Source organism: Schistocerca serialis, chromosome 4, assembly GCF_023864345.2.
Source record: "Schistocerca serialis cubense isolate TAMUIC-IGC-003099 chromosome 4, iqSchSeri2.2, whole genome shotgun sequence".
Lineage (NCBI taxonomy): Eukaryota > Metazoa > Arthropoda > Insecta > Orthoptera > Acrididae > Schistocerca > Schistocerca serialis.
In genome coordinates, this window is record NC_064641.1 from 675,239,604 (window position 1) to 675,255,519 (window position 15,916).

General features: G+C 37.7%; 1 protein-coding gene across 1 annotated transcript in view; it reads left to right on the forward strand.

Annotated features, from left to right (window-relative positions):
- Window positions 1–15,916, forward strand: part of LOC126473155 (unconventional myosin ID) — a 158,401-nt gene that overhangs the window by 73,325 nt on the left and 69,160 nt on the right. Inside the window, exons 6-10 of the mRNA XM_050100016.1 lie at window positions 3,059–3,262; window positions 3,444–3,645; window positions 6,376–6,545; window positions 8,870–8,979; window positions 9,135–9,285. Coding sequence (XP_049955973.1) covers window positions 3,059–3,262; window positions 3,444–3,645; window positions 6,376–6,545; window positions 8,870–8,979; window positions 9,135–9,285 — 837 coding nt within the window. The remainder of the gene's footprint in view (window positions 1–3,058; window positions 3,263–3,443; window positions 3,646–6,375; window positions 6,546–8,869; window positions 8,980–9,134; window positions 9,286–15,916) is intronic.

Genomic DNA, 15,916 nt, shown 5'->3' on the forward strand with positions numbered 1-15,916 from the left:
CTGAGAATTTCTACCAGATTTTGTATTTTTGATCCTCTGTTGCCTTGATTATTTCATCTCTCAAAGTTACTAATTTGTCTTCTGTTGTATACCTTTCCCTTGTTTCAGTCAAGCATTGCCTAATGGTCCATCTGAAATGCTCAACCACCTCTGGTTCTCTCCATGCATGCAGTTCCCATTATCTTAATTCTCCACCTTTTTGCAATTTATTCAGTTTTAATGTGCAATTCATAACTAGGGGTCCACATCTGCCTCTGCAAATGTCTTACAGCTTAAAATCTGTAACCAGTCTGAACACTTCCAGTGTCTGCAGCTCTTTTCCACATATACAACGTACATACATAATTATGTATGCACTATGGTGGTGAATTTGTGAATGTGTGGCATATCACTCAAAATGCTGAAGTACCGTAGAGAATGAATATGGATAATTCTTGAATGTAACAATTACATCAATTTAAAAGTCAGTTCATCTAATTGATATCTAAGAACTAAAATGCAACAAACTGTATTCTTTCTCCTCTTGCTCATTGTTTAGTTAATATACAGGGTGTCCATAAAGTCCATTTACAACTTCAGAATTTTATTACGACGACAGCTGTTGAAATATTTTAACAACATTTCTTTTATTGTAATCAGTGTTGATAAAAGTTTTTTTGACAGTGTTTGATAGACCTCTGTATGGGTGCCTTTAGTTGCACGAAGCACATCAAGACGGTACTCAACCTCTTGCCATGTTCACTGTAGCATACTGTCATCAATGGTGGCAATGGCATTACGAATCCTTTGCTTCAAGTCAGCAATGTCCCATATCTGTATTTGATACACAATATCTTTTACATACCCCCATAAAAAAAGTCCAAGGGAGTGATATCTGGTGAACGCAGTGGCCAAGGAATTGGCCCATCCCTCCCGATCCATCTGCCTGGAAATGTTTCATTGAGGAACCGATGAATGTGCAGTCCCCAATGTGGTGGTGCGCCGTCTTACTGGAAAATGATAGTTGGTTGTAAGTCAATCAGTTGTGGTGCTACATATTCGGTCAGAAGGTCGAAGCAAATATCTGCAATAATTGTTGACTTGTTGAAGAAAATGGACCAATTATTCGGTTGCACATGATTCCACACCACACATTGACTTTTGGACTAGTCCGGTGAAGCTCCCTAGTCACATGGGTGTTCAGATCCCCAGATTCTCACATTGTGTCTGTTTAATGTCTCAGAAACATGAAAAGTTGCCTCATCACTGAAACAAACTTGCTTGAGGAATGCTTCATCCTCTGAAAGGCGTTCCAGCATGTTAAGTGCAAACTCTGTCCATTTTGGCTTGTTATTTGGCTCAAGTGTCTGTAACAGTCGCACTTTGTAAGTGTACAACTGTAAGTTCTTGTGGAGGACCTTATGCACAGTTGAATGTGGTGGTTGCAACTGTCTGAGAGCAGTGCGGATGGACTTCGTAGGTGAATGAGTGAAGATGTTTAAAACGCGATTGATGTTTTCTTCGGATGTTCTTGGTCACACACTCCTCCCTTTATCCAACACTGCCCCTATCTCCATAAATGTTTTGTGCCATGTATGGGTTGGAGGGTGCAATGGTGGATCTCTTCCACACTTTCTTCTGAAGTTTTGTTGAGTCTGAAAATCTGTTTTTGTCTCAATAAACCAGGACACACATTGTGCCTTGTGTTGAGGAGTTGCCATTTCATAGATGTTTAGTTCCTTCCATCAACAGAGTATCTGAAACACAAAATTTTAGTATATATAAAAACTTTAGTAAACAGTGATTACAATAAAAGAAATTTTGTTAAAATATTTCAACAACTGCCATTTTAATAAAATTTTGAAGTTGTAAAGGAACTTATGGACACCCTGTATTTCTTTTCTTGTTCATGAGGGCTTTTGTACGCAGTCATACCGAAATGTACTGCATCACTGGAGGTGCAATAAGACCACAGCCAAGTGCAGCTTAGTGCTGAACAAGTTATTTGTAAACATATTAACTCAAAGCTTCTCCTTGGAGTAAGTTTTTACATTGACAGTAAGTGTTTAAGTCAGAATTGCAATTGAAAGGCACAATATAGTTCGTTGAATTATCACAGTTGATTGCTGATTTCACTTTGGAATAAAAAAGTTAATAACACAGAGTACTATGACAGCCAAGTCCAAAGTGCACACATGTCCCTGGTGCAGAGCTCATGTCTTGGTGAAGCCTGCTGATGGCACTGGCTGTTCCACACAGAGGATGTTGCTGGTTGGTTTATGATGTCAAAGATCCTGCTGGTTTCTTAGCAAGACTTTGATTCGTGAACTGCTACTGTGCTCGGCTCCTGGCCCGGAGAGCTCGGTAGGAATGAATAACACAGCACAGCCTGGGTGCTGACCTAAATACAGTGAAGGTATGAGGATACAGCCAGGTCTATTTGAAGCCATGTGGCTCCTTGGAGTCAAGTAGGTCTGCGTGGCCAATGACCTCTCGGGGATATTATGCTGCTACCTGTGCGAGACCTTCTGGCTGTCATCTGTTGGAGTGGCCACTGTGGCTTTGCTGTGTAAGCCACTTTCTTGATGCTGATGTCTGACTGGTTGCTATGTTTGTCAATTTCTGCAGGTGATTATGGGACTGATTTCTTCCATAATACTGAGAACCTGAAAATTTCCTCCACACCTGAAGGGATCATGACCATACCAACACGAAACCTAACCATCATATTTAAAATACAGTTCTGTTATTATTTTAAGATCAATATTTCTGTATTCTCAGCCAACTTTGTGTTATTTTAAATGTTAAGAAAGCTTTGCTAGCCGTCTTCTTCAGAAATGTATGTCTTAGTTGCTGACTGGATCCCAACTAAATGAATGTGAATCCAGACAGAGAACAACAGGGTTCTGTGCTTCAAGACATGAAGAAGACAGCTAAATAAACTGTGAAAATATTGTGTAAAAGTGACAACACTGATAACACTGATTTTACTGCAAACTTGAACACCTGAATACTGAAATATAATTTACAATATATTATCACTTCTCAAATGTAGTGATGCATATTGGATGTTATTCAGGGTAATGTGGAGTTTACTTCACAAGATGATATTGCTCGGCCAGTAGACCAAGGAGCAGTAAGCCGTGTAGCATCTATGCTTAGTGTGGTACCAGCTGAGCTGACTAAGGCACTAAGTGAAAGGGTTATAGCAGCTCGTGGGGAAGTCATGCAGAAGACCCACAACCAGTCAGAAGCCGAATATGGCAGAGATGCGTTAGCCAAGGTGAGAAAATTAATTTTTAATAATATGTCTGTCTTTTAAGTAACTCTTAAGTAATGTAACCTGAAACATTCCAGTATATTTTAAACATACCTTCCTCTGTCCAACTCCTCCTCTCCTATCTGTTTTCTCAAATTTTGATTTTGAAAATGTAATAGATGTATCTCATTTTTGCTTTTTTTAGGCTGTGTATGATAGATTATTCACATGGATTGTGGGAAAGATAAATGAGACACTTGGTAGTGGTGATCTTCAGATGAAGAAATCATACATGGGTACAGTGATCGGTGTGCTAGACATTTATGGATTTGAAATATTTGATACAAACAGTTTTGAACAGTTTTGTATTAATTATTGTAATGAGAAGTTACAGCAACTCTTTATTGGTAGGTATATATCCTTTCATTATTTTTCATTAGCCATGAATACAATTTTCATTAAATGTTAATTTTAATGTTGACAGTGAGTTCGCTTGAAACACAGAAAATTGGCGTAGTTGTTTTTCTGTAGTAAATGCTACACTGTTCCACAGACCTTTAGGCAGTCAGGTTCTTAAAAAAACTTGTCGTTTGACTAAGATAATTTATTTCTAGTGTGTTGCACAAAAGCCGTCCATGTCTGCCTGTAAGTTTTGCAGCTGTTCCAAACTGAAAAGTATTTGAAAATATTAACAAACCCTAACCAAATATTTTTAATTTTTGTGTGTTAGAAATAACTGAAGTATTTAATATTACTAAGGGTTCTTGTAATCGCTACTTGATTTTGATTTTGCTAGGTGAGTAATGATGATTTTGTTTAATTCCTTATGAGATGTTGAATATTACTTTCTAATATTGATGGTAGTTAACAGTTTTAACCAAAGGATAGTTACTGAGACATAGTTGACACCAAATTACTTCAAACTGTCAATTTCAGTGTACATCCTCTCTCCTCTCTGTCCTATGCCCCCCCCCCCCCCCCCCCCCCCTCCCAAGCTGTGGTGACTTCAGTATAATTATTATCTTTGAATAAAAGTGCTGTTTCTATTCACCTCACTGAGTGTTTTTTGAGTTACCTTCTGTACTATACTGTAGCAGTTCTTTGTATGTATGTTCCAAGTTTCATCAAGCTTTGTTATTGGCAGCGACATAGCATGCGAAAGTTATTTTTGTCCTTTGTTGTTTTACATCAGTGTATGAAACTTCAGTCTATGTATATAAAATCATATCTGTATGAGACCAGTAAAGTCTCTGAAACTGTGTCATTTGTGTAAGCACCTGCTTACATTTGATGCTGAGGTGCTATTCCAGAACATGGACGGCCTCGTCAATCCTGTTTATGTGGAAGGGGGAATTCAAAGTAGACTGGGGCGGCAGTGAGAATTTGGATCGAGGAGGGAGGCGTGCCAAGGTAATTCATGCAGTTGTGTGAACCACTGTGCCATGGTGGCTTACTGGCTAACACACCTGCCAAGTAAGCAGGAGACCCAGGTTCGATTCCCAGCCTTGGTACAAATTTTCACTCGTTGCTTCAGTCTATATACATAACACCCAACACATGTTTCATGGGGTTTACGTTGCTAACATAGGCAGGGTGGTCCAGTCACTGAATATGCTCTGTTTCCAAGAGCTCCTCCACTTATGTAGTTTCAATGCGGTTGTTCACTCTCATCCATAAGAAACAAAGTCAGGGCTGAATGCACCCCTGAAAAACTCACATGGTGGAGAAGTGCTGTGTCACTGTAATATAAACAGGTGAGTGTACCATATTCAAAGATTTTGAGGGCAGAACCCTTGTGCAACGTTGTCTCCTCACACCATAATACCTTTAACGTCAAGACGATCATGTTTTACAGTGTTCCTGGGTGCGTTATCTACCCTCACACTCACTGTTTAGTGTTGTTTTGACAGGATACTGTTTCCCCACACACCTTTTCTGGTGTGTATTCGACACTGATTTCATTTTTATGGATGAAAATGCACAACTGAATCGGATTGCTTGGGTGGAGGAGCCCTTGGGAAGAGAGGATTTTCAGAGAATGGACTGCCCTACCATTTCCTGCACCTTATATTCCATTGAGCACATGGGGTGTGTGATGCAAAGGGAAGATCTACTACAGCATGACCACCATCCAGCAGTTGTTAAACATGCTGATGGAGGGATGGAATACCCTGGCACAAGAACTTGTTAGCTACCTAGTGGCAGCATGAGGGTATGCATTGCCATCCATGGTGATCACATACCCTATTAAGAATCTTTTTTAGTGTTTACGGGAACATCATAAATCGTGGAGATTTCAGTGTAATTATTGTCTTTGAATGAAAGTACCATTTCTGTTCGTCTCATTGCATGTTTCTATCAGTTACCTGATGTACTGTATTGTAGCAGTTCCTTTATGTGTGGTCCAAGTTTCAGCCCATCTTACTTGACAGTGATAGATCGTGTAAAAGTTACTTTCATCCTTAACTTTTGTACACCTGTTTATTTCCATAATGTTCTCAAGTGGCAAGAAAGTGCACTCTGTTGTTTTGACCAAATGTGTAAAACAATTGATACACCACCATTCCTATAACGCCTACAATACAAGTCATAAACAACGAACACCAGTATGGCCTATTTTTGAAACCTGCAAATCTTTGCAAGATCAAACTCGAATCATTTTTTGGTCTCGTGTACCATTATTTGAAGACTTCATTCCTCAGCCAACTAATAAGCAAATTCAGGCTCTTCATTGTCACATAGCTTTAGGTCTGGCAGTATTTGAAATCTATCCACAAAGTATGTGTAGCCTTAATCTTCCACTTCCACATCTCCTTTTCCCACTTTTATTTTTCATTTACTTGATTGTCTGCATTTTAAATAATAGTTCAGTGTTCGTGCGGCTACCCGCATCGGAGGTTCAATTCCTCCCTCGGGCATGGGTGTGTGTGTTGTACTTAGTGTAAATTAGTTTAAGTTACATTGGTAAGTAGTGTGTAAGCTTATGGACCGATGACATCAGCAGTTTACCACAAATTTCCAAATTTTACTAATTCTGTGATTTTATTTCTTTATTGCTAACAGTAAAAGTTAACCTACTTAAGTTTTTCATCAATGAAATTCATCCTCATATCTTGTTTGATTTCATTTCTTTGCAGAACTTGTTCTTAAGCAGGAACAAGAAGAGTACTGTCGTGAAGGAATTGAGTGGAAGAACATAGAGTACTTTAATAACCAAATCATCTGTGACCTAGTGGAGCAACCACACAAAGGTGTTTTAGCAATATTAGATGAGGCTTGCCTGACTGTTGGAAAGATTACAGATGAGGTCTGCTTTATTACTGACTTCTGTGTTGATTATCACTGTTTATTTGTGAGAATGTGTTTGAAAAATTTCCTAGAATATATGCTTTTTGCATATTTGTTAAATATATTATATGTTTTGTTTATGTGTAATATTTTTAAGTTATATAACGAAATACTGAAAGCAAACTATTACTAGGCATCTCCCAGTGGGGGGAGTGGGGAGCAAGCACTAGGGCTGCTGAGGGGAGAGGCAGGGTGAGGAGGGGAACAAGCTCCTCCTCCATGTGCTGCAAGCACACAGTGCAGGCAACACAAACGTGTTCCTTAAACTTCTAGAAAAGCAGCTATGTGTAGGACAGAGTTAACCGTCAGTTAAATTCTTGGTGATATTGAAATTGAGATCACTGTTTGTACTGACATATTAAATAAAGTCATTAACATGCTAATTATCAGTTACTGTATCAAAATAAATGCAGAATTAGAAGTAGACAAAAGATCAATTTACGATACTAGGAATGGAAGCTAACTTCCTGTTTATTTTTTAAATTTATTGGATGCCACACATTTTAGCAAAGCTATAATCACATTCAACACAGATGTATAATAAAACAAGAATGAAACAGGTAAATTTTTCTGAAGCTTCTGATAATTCCGATGCACTAACAGTTTCATTTTCACACGTAATCATTTTCTCTAACTTGTCACTGGTATCTGAAGTGCCGACCTCGACAATGAGGTTGTCAGTGGCTATTTCCATCACACGGTCATGCCTCCAGTACTCCTGCTCAAGCTGTTGTATCTTTTTGCAGTAATCTTTCCAGTGTTCCTCAGTAACAGCCTGAAAACAAGGTTGCAAGAGTCAACAGATTTTGAGACAATATGTCACCTGTAATGTTGCGTTCCTGAAAGAGTCTTTTTATTTTTGCCCATGCTAGCTCAGTGGCATTCAAATCGCGGCTGTATGGTGGCAGGTGAATTACTTTGTGCCCCCTTCTTGTTGCCAGTATGTCAACTGCATATGACTTCGCTGCCACCCTATTCTCCCTAATCCAGGAGTACAGAGCTTCCGTTTTTAGAACCCACACTTCCAACTATTTGTCTTCTGGAGATGTTCCATCAGGAAAAACTACTAAATATTATTCAGCTACTGGACTAAGTTAATTAGTTATGTGTTACATTGATCAATCTCACAGTAACCATTATGATGTGAAACTAAATGTGTAAGAAATGCATGCATGAGTCAAGATTCTTTTCTTCTTCTTTTTTTTAAGCTTAAAATTTTTATCACTTACCCCATTCCTTTAAATGGCACAAAATGCATATATTATACCTACAGATTTATTTATTCTTTTTCAAGAATTCATCTATGGTATAGAAGGAGTTGTCAAGTTCAATTTATTTTTGAAACTATTACTACTGTCTGTCGGACATTTCATTTCATCTGGTAATTTATCAGAAAGTTTTACAGCATGATATTTTCCCCCTTTCTGTGCTAAATATAGGTTAAGTAGAGGATAGTGTAAGTCTTTCTTTCTTCTGGTATTATAATTGTAAATCCTTCATAAAATGAAAAACACTTGTGGCCACTGTGTGTGTGTGTGTGTGTGTGTGTGTGTGTGTGTGTTGTTTTGTTGTGCCTGTGTCTGATGAAGGACTTAGTCTGACAGCTGAATAATGTCTAGCAGTCTTTTTACAGTTTACCTGCTTGTTACTTAATGCTTCCTCTATGATGTGAGCAGCAATATATCCTTTTCATGTTGTTATTTAATCCCAGATTGTCCTTTGTGTTACCATTCTTTCTTATAGCATACATCTCTTAAGATTGCATTTTTAATTCTGGATGATATTGTTTCCATGAGGAATGAATGCACATTACTTTATGAATCCTTTGTGAAATATAATTGTACTCCTCTTTCCTTGAGCTTCTATGCTGTCTTTAAATTTTAATCTTTGCTCAAGAGTATTTTCTTTTGTGCTCTATGGCTCAACATTTCTACAAAAAAATCATTTTAACCATCAAATGAATTATGTTCCTAATCTTTATCATCTACTTTTGGTATTGCTGTCAGTTTATTTCTATATTTGCCTTTAATTTTTGATTTTGTAGCCTCATTGCCATTATGGCTGAATGTTTGTTTCCTAATGCATGTGCGTATTGTCTATTTAGCAGCATCCCATTTACTATTAGACATATCTGTCAGATTTAACTTGGAATGATAAGCAGTTCAAGCACATTAACTTCAAACAATGCTATCCATAATTTATGTATTGATTGTGTGTTCATATCTGCTGTTACCAATACAATAACATGTTATTGATATATTTTGAAGGTTATTTATTTTACAGATGCTGCTGGAAGCTATGGATGAAAAACTGTCTAACCATGAACATTTCACAAGTCGCCAGCTAAATCCAATGGACAAGGAACTAAAGCATAAAGTAGAGTTTCGCATTAGGTCAGTTTTGCTGTATTTTTCATATTTTAACAGTTCATAGACTAATTGTATGTAAATTAATGAGACTTCATCTTGTTGCTTGGAAGGTGACAGATAGAATTTGAGACAGTAACCTCAGATGTTTTCCAATTGCAATGGTCTTTTTTTTTTTTTAGGCATTACGCAGGAGATGTGGTGTATAACATCATTGGTTTTCTTGACAAGAACAAAGATACCTTGTTTCAAGATTTCAAGCGACTTCTTTTCAACTCATCTAATAAGTTAATTAGCAGCATGTGGCCTGAAGGTGCAATGGATATAACAAAGGTTTGTATATAACATATGCTTTAGTAATATATAAGAGTTGTTCATTGAAGTAAAGATACAGTGGCCAGTTCTAATCGGAAATAGTTCTGGTGGTCGAGAAATGTATTTACTTTGTTTTCATGCCATGGGAGGAGAAACACAACTGTTTTTCTTTTTGTTAAATTTTTGAGATCAGGCCTGCACTCACTTTGCTTAAGGCCAAGTGGAATGATTGTTAGAAGTTTGTATATTTTAAGACCACTGATATGCACACATTGGACCTTCAGTTCTTCACAGGGTTTATCCCAAGTTCACAGAGGGCTTAACACATTAAGGACCGTAGTGCACATTGATTCTACCTCCCGCGAATATATGACACCATTTCCAACATTTTGTTCATTCATAATGCTACCATTAGTAGACTGTTTCCTTCACATAATGTAGGCTTTCTTGTCAATTATTTATATCCTTAATGGTTTTGGAAATATGCCTTAGACCATGGCCTGATGGGCATAGTATGGAAATCATGCATCAGTTTCCTTGTGAATACTCTCTGTCCATTCACAGTTTTCATAAATAATTGCATACAAATCCATGGTTCACATTTAGAGGTCATCTTTAGCACAGCAAAGCGAGGGAATAGGAGGGGGAAAGATCAACTCCAGTGTTATAAAAATTTGTACACCAGAATTTTTTTTTCCCATTTATTTTCAATATCTTTTTACTGACAACTCTTTGAATTCTTGCATAAACTGTCCTGCAATCAAATCTTCTCTTGATGTTTATGTGGCTAAGTTATTGTTTCAGATACAAAATTTAAGTCGTGCGTTGTTATATTCTTATCCCCCAGATTTGGCAGACACATCAAATATATAATAGGCTTGACAATTCGATATGGTGGTATGCGTTTTGAGCAAAGACTCCAACAACAGCGAACGTGCTGCCAACATGGGCGGAAAGACTTTTTCACAGTAACATTGAATGGTCTGCCTGCAGGATCCAGTAACAAGTTTTGAATGTGCAGCACACAACTCAAAAACTGCTAGTGAACTGATACTATGGTACAGTGCATTTTCAGGTCCAGACAAGTTTATGTTTGACTCTGAAAGCAAATTCCTATTGATGAAGTTCAGCTAACAAGTAATTTTTATCAGACTGTAACTGTTAAATTTTGTGTAGACCTTGTGCCAGTTATTAAATGCTCCAAGCAGTTGTTCTTCATTATTTTATTGCAGTGGGCTGAAGGGACACATTGGTTAAGAAATTGAATATCTTATCGGTAGTAGGTGGGAAAAAAATCAGCTATATATTCAAGATTTGTATTATTTCCCTAAATAACAGTGATTTTAACATCAATAAAACATAGGTAGTGCCTCTCCACTCCTTGAAGCCATTGCAAGGAGAGCACTGCATCAGCAAGGCGGAATTGTGTGAGCAGCACGCGCTACCCATTACTTTCTTTGTACGAATTGTGAAACCATACACTTGGCAGTGTTGTCAATTGAGTATCAAGTGGTGTGCAGTCGCTGAGTGCCGGGCTGCAGGTGCATGCCCCTGCCACATGGCTAAGGCAACATAGATTCTATACAGCTTCATCAAAACATAGTGGCACTAATGAGCCCAACAAGTGTTGGAATGCATTTAGAATTAGAATTTCTTTGTACTGTTGATTTCCCATGTTTTCTATGGAGAAAGTGTATGTTGTACACCTGAGATTCACCAAATAACACCGCATTGACTGAGTATGGTCATGCACAATGGAAATTAAAGTGGTAATCAATTATTGAATATTGATTTAGCTGTGGAGCTGTAAATTTGCATGAAAGAATAGCTGATGAAATAATGTTTGCATTCAGTCTGCTGCTAGAATCACACTGACATTTTGAACAGAAAAAAATGAAAAAGATTTATGTTGAGGAGTGTGGCAACAGATTAAAATTGTCGAACTCATTTATAATCAACAAAAAAAACTTCGGTTAAGTTACACTGTGGGTTCTCATTAGTAAATTGGTCAAATGAATGAATAGGACTCATTGTAATACATACAATTAATTGCTACGAACGGAAAGAGGAAGGAAGTGCGAGGTGCAGTGGCGAGCAGAGATGGGCATTTATTATTCGAATAAGTAGATCATTTAAACAAATTTATTTGTAACTTAAAAAACGAAAATGTACATGTTGAAAAGTGTGAAGAGAGGATTGGAAGACTTTTTCACTTGTCTACAACAGCTGTAGTTATTTCAGTAATGTCTTACCCATGATTTAAAAACAAATAGTTTACCGATATTGCTTTACACGACTAAGGGAGGCTTACAAAAAACTATTGCTGTATAATAGCCAAAGAAATGAAGAAATTGGCTCGCAAGTTTCAAATGATTATATGACTTAAAAAGAAAATTTTATTTTGAAAGTGATTTAGAAAGTGAAGCTAATGTAGAATCACAATTAATTATTTGCGAGAAATTATGGCAGAATTGATGACTTCTCAGTTTTTGCTGAAGAAGAATGTGAGTTGAAAGTCGTATATAGTTATTGTGAAATAAAGATCATTGTGGAAGATATAACACACCAATGTCCTCTTTGAATGTGTAGAATATATTTTCTTTACTGTCACAATGGCAAATCTTCAAAAAATCAACTGAAGCTTCTGATAAGATTTTTGAATAAAAGATTCCTTGTGAAAACTGATTTAAAGGCAACAAAAAGTACACATGTTTAATAAATGACAAGGAATTGGAGTAATCAATACTATTTGAGCTCAAATTTTTCTGTTATTTGTAAAATTTTATTCACAGATGACAAATAAATGTTTTTATTCATCCAAGTGAATAATGTTTCAAATAATATTTCCCATTCATGAATAATGAGTAATTTTTGTGTGTATTCATTATTCCCCATTGGAATGTATTTTATCCATCTCTGTTTTAAAGCAAAGTGCATTGCACATATGCATACTGCAGATTCATAGCCTATGTGCTAAAGAATTAAAGTGTGTGACATCTGCATGCCTGTGAACAATCATTTAGTTGGCTGTGCCATCTACATGATCATGTGTAAGTTCTCATGTGGCCATCATTAAGTGAGGCAGTATTGGTAATCTTCAACAACTTCTGCTGAGGTATGCAAAGTGTACTTGCACACTATCTTGCACACCGTAGCTGCGTTAATGCCACATGGATCAGCCATGCACTTGCCATGCTCTGGTGGCAAGTCAAGTGCTGTTGCATCCCATACTATACCTATGTGGAAGCCAGTTATAGAAGAGCACTTGAGTAAGAGGCACGTGCTCTGCTGTCAAGAGTACTAACGACCCAGCATTGATATGACATGCAGAATCGTATAGAAATGGGGAACATATAAACTAATGAGAGGCTCTTGAGTATATCAAGAATACTGTGAAGATGCTGTCTATCAATTAGTTCAAGAAAAGGAGGGGAAGGACAGATTTGGTCTTGAGAGATTACAAGCCGCTGCCTTTTGATTATATGATCTGAGATAGTGTATCAGTTGTGTCCAGTTGGAGTAAAGGTTTCCTACAAAATTTCATTAACATTTAGTTTATATATAAATAAAAATAGGTTAAAGTTAGATATAGTGGGAATTAGTGAAGTTCTGTGGCAGGAGGAACAAGACTTTTGGTCAGGCGAATACAGGGTTATAAATGCAAAATCAAATAGGGGTAATGCAGGAGTAGGTTTAATAATGAATAAAAAAATAGGAGTGCGGGTTAGCTACTACAAACAGCATAGTGAACGCATTATTGTCGCCAAGATAGACACAAAGCCCATGCCTACTACAGTAGTACAAGTTTATATGCCAACTAGCTCTGCAGATGATGAAGAAATAGATGAAATGTATGACAAGATAAAAGAAATTATTCAGGTAGTGAAGGGAGACGAAAATTTAATAGTCATGGGTGACTGGAATTCGTCAGTAGGAAAAGGGAGAGATGGAAACATAGTAGGTGAATATGGATTGGGGGGAAGGAATGAAAGAGGAAGCCGCCTTGTAGAATTTTGCACAGAGCATAACTTAATCATAGCTAACACTTGGTTCAAGAATCATAAAAGAAGGTTGTGTCCCTGGAAGAATCCTGGAGATACTAAAAGGTATCAGATAGATTATATAATGGTAAGACAGAGATTTAGGAACCAGGTTTTAAATTGTAAGACATTTCCAGGGGCAGATGTGGATTCTGACCACACTCTATTGGTCATGAACTGCAGATTGAAACTGAAGAAACTGCAAAAAGATGGGAATTTAAGGAGATGGGACCTGGATAAACTGAAAGAACCAGAGGTTGTAGAGAGTTTCAGGGAGAGCATAAGGGAACATTTGACAGGAATGGGGGAAGGAAATACAGTAGAAGAAGAATGGGTAGCTCTGAGGGATGAAGTAGTGAAGGCAGCAGACGATCAAATAGGTAAAAAGACGAGGGCTAATAAAAATCGTTGGGTAGCAGAAGAAATATTGAATTTAATTGATGAAAGGAGAAAATATAAAAATGCAGTAAATGAAGCAGGCAAAAAGGAATACAAACGTCTCAAAAATGATATCGACAGGAAGTGCAAAATGGCTAAGTAGGGATGGCTAGAGGACAAATGTAAGGATGTAGAGGCTTGTCTCACTAGGGGTAAGATAGATACTGCCTACAGGAAAATTAAAGAGACCTTTGGAGAGAAGAGAACCACTTGTATGACTATCAAGAGCTCAGATGGCAACCCAGTTCTAAGCAAAGAAGGGAAGGCAGAAAGGTGGAAGGAGTATATAGAGGGTTTATACAAGGGCAATGTACTTGAGGACAATATTATGGAAATGGAAGAGGATGTAGATGAATACGAAATGGGAGATAAGATACTGCGTGAAGAGTTTGACAGAGCACTGAAAGACCTGAGTCGAAACAAGGCCCCGGAAGTAGACAACATTCCATTAGAACTACTGATGGCCTCTGGAGAGCCAGTCATGACAAAACTCTACCATCTGGTGAGCACGATGTATGAGACAGGCGAAATACCCTCAGACTTCAAGAAGAATATAATAATTCCAATCCCAAAGAAAGAAGGTGTTGACAGATGTGAAAATTACCGAACTATCAGTTTAATAAGTCACAGCTGCAAAATACTAACGCGAATTCTTTACAGACGAATGGAAAAACTGGTAGAAGCCTACCTTGGGGAAGATCAGTTTGGATTCCGTAGAAATGTTGGCACACGTGAGGCAATACTGACCTTACGACTTATCTTAGAAGGAAGATTAAGAAAAGGCAAACCTACGTTTCTAACATTTGTAGACTTAGAGAAAGCTTTTGACAATGTTAACTGGAATACTCTCTTTCAAATTCTGAAGGCGGCAGGGGTAAAATACAGGAGGCGAAAGGCTGTTTACAATTTGTACAGAAACCAGATGGCAGTTATAAGAGTCGAGGGGCATGAAAGGGAAGCAGTGGTTGGGAAAGGAGTGAGACAGGGTTGTAGCCTCTCCCCGATGTTATTCAATCTGTATATTGAGCAAGCAGTAAAGGAAACAAAAGAAAAATTCGGAGTAGGTATTAAAATTCATGGAGAAGAAGTAAAAACTTTGAGGTTCGCCGATGACATTGTAATTCTGTCAGAGACAGCAAAGGACTTGGAAGAGCAGTTGAATGTAATGGACAGTGTCTTGAAAGGAGGATATAAGATGAACATCAACAAAAGCAAAACGAGGGTAATGGAATGTAGTCAGATTAAGTCGGGTGATGCTGAGGGAATTAGATTAGGAAATGAGACACTTAAAGTAGTAAAGGAGTTTTGCTATTTAGGGAGTAAAATATCCGATGATGGTCGTAGTAGAGAGGATATAAAATGTAGACTGGCAATGGCAAGGAAAGCGTTTCTCAAGAAGAGAAATTTGTTAACATCGAGTATAGATTTAAGTGTCAGGAAGTCGTTTCTGAAAGTATTTGTATGGAGTGTAGCCATGTATGGAAGTGAAACATGGACGATAACTAGTTTGGACAAGAAGAGAATAGAAGCTTTTGAACTGTGGGCTACAGAAGAATGCTGAAGATAAGGTGGGTAGATCACATAACTAATGAGGAGGTATTGAATAGGATTGGGGAGAAGAGGAGTTTGTGGCACAACTTGACTAGAAGAAGGGATCGGTTTGTAGGGCATATTCTGAGGCATCAAGGGATCACAAATTTAGCATTGGAGGGCAGCGTGGAGGGTAAAAATCGTAGAGGGAGACCAAGAGATGAATACACTAAGCAGATTCAGAAGGATGTAGGTTGCAGTAGGTACTGGGAGATGAAGAAGCTTGCACAGGATAGAGTAGCATGGAGAGCTGCATCAAACCAGTCTCAGGACTGAAGACCACAACAACAACATAAATACATTATTTTTTCTAGTATGTACTTACATGTTAGTAATTTAAATGTAAGTCATTATTTAAAATCCTTTTTATTGTGTATTCTGCAGTAGTTCTACACTTTATTTTCCTCAAATCTCTCTCTCTCTCTCTCTCTCTCTCTCTCTCTCTCTCTCTCTCTCTCTCATCCCATTTTATGATTCTGCTCAGCTGTTACTGCGCTTCCATAAATTATGTTCCCATCACCATATTCTTTTAACAAATTTTTGCAGGGACTTTCATAATTTCATATATTGCCCTTTCACTT